This window comes from Cariama cristata, unplaced genomic scaffold (genome assembly GCF_000690535.1).
Source record: "Cariama cristata isolate BGI_N322 unplaced genomic scaffold, ASM69053v1 scaffold37692, whole genome shotgun sequence".
Classification (NCBI taxonomy): Eukaryota; Metazoa; Chordata; class Aves; order Cariamiformes; family Cariamidae; genus Cariama; species Cariama cristata.
The window spans coordinates 1-2,174 of record NW_009606146.1 but is presented as its reverse complement, the minus strand read 5'-3'; the positions used below and the strand labels follow the sequence as shown (position 1 = coordinate 2,174).

Here is a 2,174-nt window from a genome sequence, read left to right as displayed (position 1 = left end):
GCTGAGCTATTTCACCCACCTGGATGCAGGATGCCAGCACCAGAATGATGCCCTGAGGCAGAAGCTGCTTCCTCACAGCTTCACTTTCTACTACCAGGTTCCCCAGCGTGTACAAACACAGCTCCTGAAACATGCCCAAGAGAGCAAGTCACCTCCTCCGCACTCCCCAGTGGGACCTTGGCCAGCCTGGGCAGCCAGCAAGGCCTCTATGTCCCTGCACCCCGGGACTAGGGCACACACTTCCCCTAAACAGGGCAGAAGCTGTCTTCAGAGGGGTAAACAGATGGATACTGCTGGACTCTCCCACTACCCTGTTCCCAGCTGTATCAGCTTCAATTTATCCTTTTCCTGTCTGGTCAGGTTGGGATCTGATCACTTCTACTCTGGAGGTTTTTCAGGCTTCTAATTAGTGCTATCTAGTATTGCTGCTTTACCCACCAGACAGACACCAAGGTACCTCCAGTCCAGGCCCAGCCTGCATGAAGAGGCTAAACCACATGTCTGATGATGGACTCCAGCTGCCACAGCCTACAGTCCCTGCTTCCCCAAATGGAGCTTGGAGCTGAAGAGGAGGAACCCACTGCAAATGGGGCAAACCACTGTGTCCTGGGCTGTGGAAAGAAGATTTGCCTGGCCCAGATGAGGCTTGGGAGCATTTAAAAGCAGCCTGCAGCTACTTGGAAGGAAATGCAAACACGATGGAATCAAACTCCCCTTGGTGTTGGGATGCAGAACAGTGAAGGAGGTCTCCATATTTCCAAGCCTTGGCCAGACAAAGCCTTGCTGCCCTGGGCTAGGACTGGGGACAGTCCTGCTCCAAGGGGACGGGTGGACTAGAGACTTCCAGAGGGTCCGTTCCCATCAGCATTCCTATGTGAGCCATGTTAGGCTAAGGCTGGCCAAAAGAGGTCCACACCCAACCGCTACCAAAGGATGATCAGGTGCCAGAGCCCTGGCAAACGCAAGCACGGATCTTACCGTGAACTCAACGCTGTGTCCTGAGAGGTAGGTGAGGAGATAGGAGGTGACTGGCAGACATGCCTCAGCCACAGCAGGGTCGCTTGAGTGGGAGAGTTCGTGGAGACAGCGGGCTGCTTCCATCTGCATGTCAGCCAGGCTGCTGGTGAAGAGTCCGATGAGTGTCCGGATGCTGCCGTCCAGCCTGGTGGAACCCAAAGGGTGCTGTCAGCTCCTGCCTTCCCACCCTCGGCCACACACCAGCTCACCCAACAACGACTGGGACAAAGGGCCACCCTGGACATGCCCTTGATAACAGCCACGCAGTGCAAGACTTGGGCTGCTGACCTGACAAACTTCTGCTGGGTCTCCTTGTTCTGCAGAGCCCAGCGGAGGCGGCTGAGTGATATTTTCCTGTCCTCTGAACCCCTCTGCATGCCTCTGACCAGCTCAAGAACCTAGCCGAAAATTAAAAGATAGGTGAATTTCAAGCAGTGCCAGGGTTAAGATTTCAACCCATTAATCCTAGAGGCAAAGAAACCCAGGGCGCAAAGATGGTCACAAAGAACCTTACTGTTTCTCACCATGTCTGGCAGTGACTCAGAAAACACTCCCAAACCCACCTCCACCCAGGCTCCTCTGCATGCCTAGAGGCTGGGGAAGACCCCAGAGAACCCCATCACCACAGAGAACATCATGGTCTTCACCTCATCCTCCGAGAGAGGGTCTGGCACAATCTCTGTTCCATCCTGTCCACCCTCCTCTGCTGCAGTGTCCTCCCGCAGAAGCCGCTTGCTGACCAGCTGCTCCTGCCGCCGGGCTTTCCGGAGAGCTGTGATTGAATTGGTCTCTGTCACCACCTGCCTAGGCCAAGACACTTTTCCATCCCACCAAAAAAGCCTTAATCCTTTTAACAGGGAGAAACTGCCACTTCCTCCTTGGGCAAGCCAGGGAGGGACGCACGCGGCAGTAACTGCATTTAGACCTCGCACGCCGCAGTGCTGCGGGGTCGGGCAAAAGCCACGGCTGGGCAAAACGACACATGAAAGCAGCACAGAGGCATGACGACCAGAGCGGCCACGATGGGGGAGACCCAAGGCAGGTTTTACGTAGGTGAGGCCTTGGAAAACCCAAACCGCAGGGAGGTGGTTGAGGAAATGGGGCATCCAGGGCAGAAAACACACGTGGATTGGGGGGAAAAAAAAAAAAAAAAAAAA

At 55.0% G+C, this 2,174-nt stretch overlaps 1 protein-coding gene across 1 annotated transcript in view; it reads right to left on the bottom strand.

Annotated features, from left to right (window-relative positions):
- TMCO6 (transmembrane and coiled-coil domains 6) overlaps positions 1 to 1,821 on the bottom strand; it is a gene marked incomplete at its 5' end in the record, with an annotated part of 5,922 nt that extends 4,101 nt beyond the window's left edge. Inside the window, 4 exons of the mRNA XM_009696250.1 lie at positions 20 to 124; positions 979 to 1,162; positions 1,306 to 1,415; positions 1,665 to 1,821. Of these exons, the coding sequence (XP_009694552.1) occupies positions 20 to 124; positions 979 to 1,162; positions 1,306 to 1,415; positions 1,665 to 1,821 (556 nt within the window). The remainder of the gene's footprint in view (positions 1 to 19; positions 125 to 978; positions 1,163 to 1,305; positions 1,416 to 1,664) is intronic.
- Positions 1,822 to 2,174: the final 353 nt, after the last annotated feature.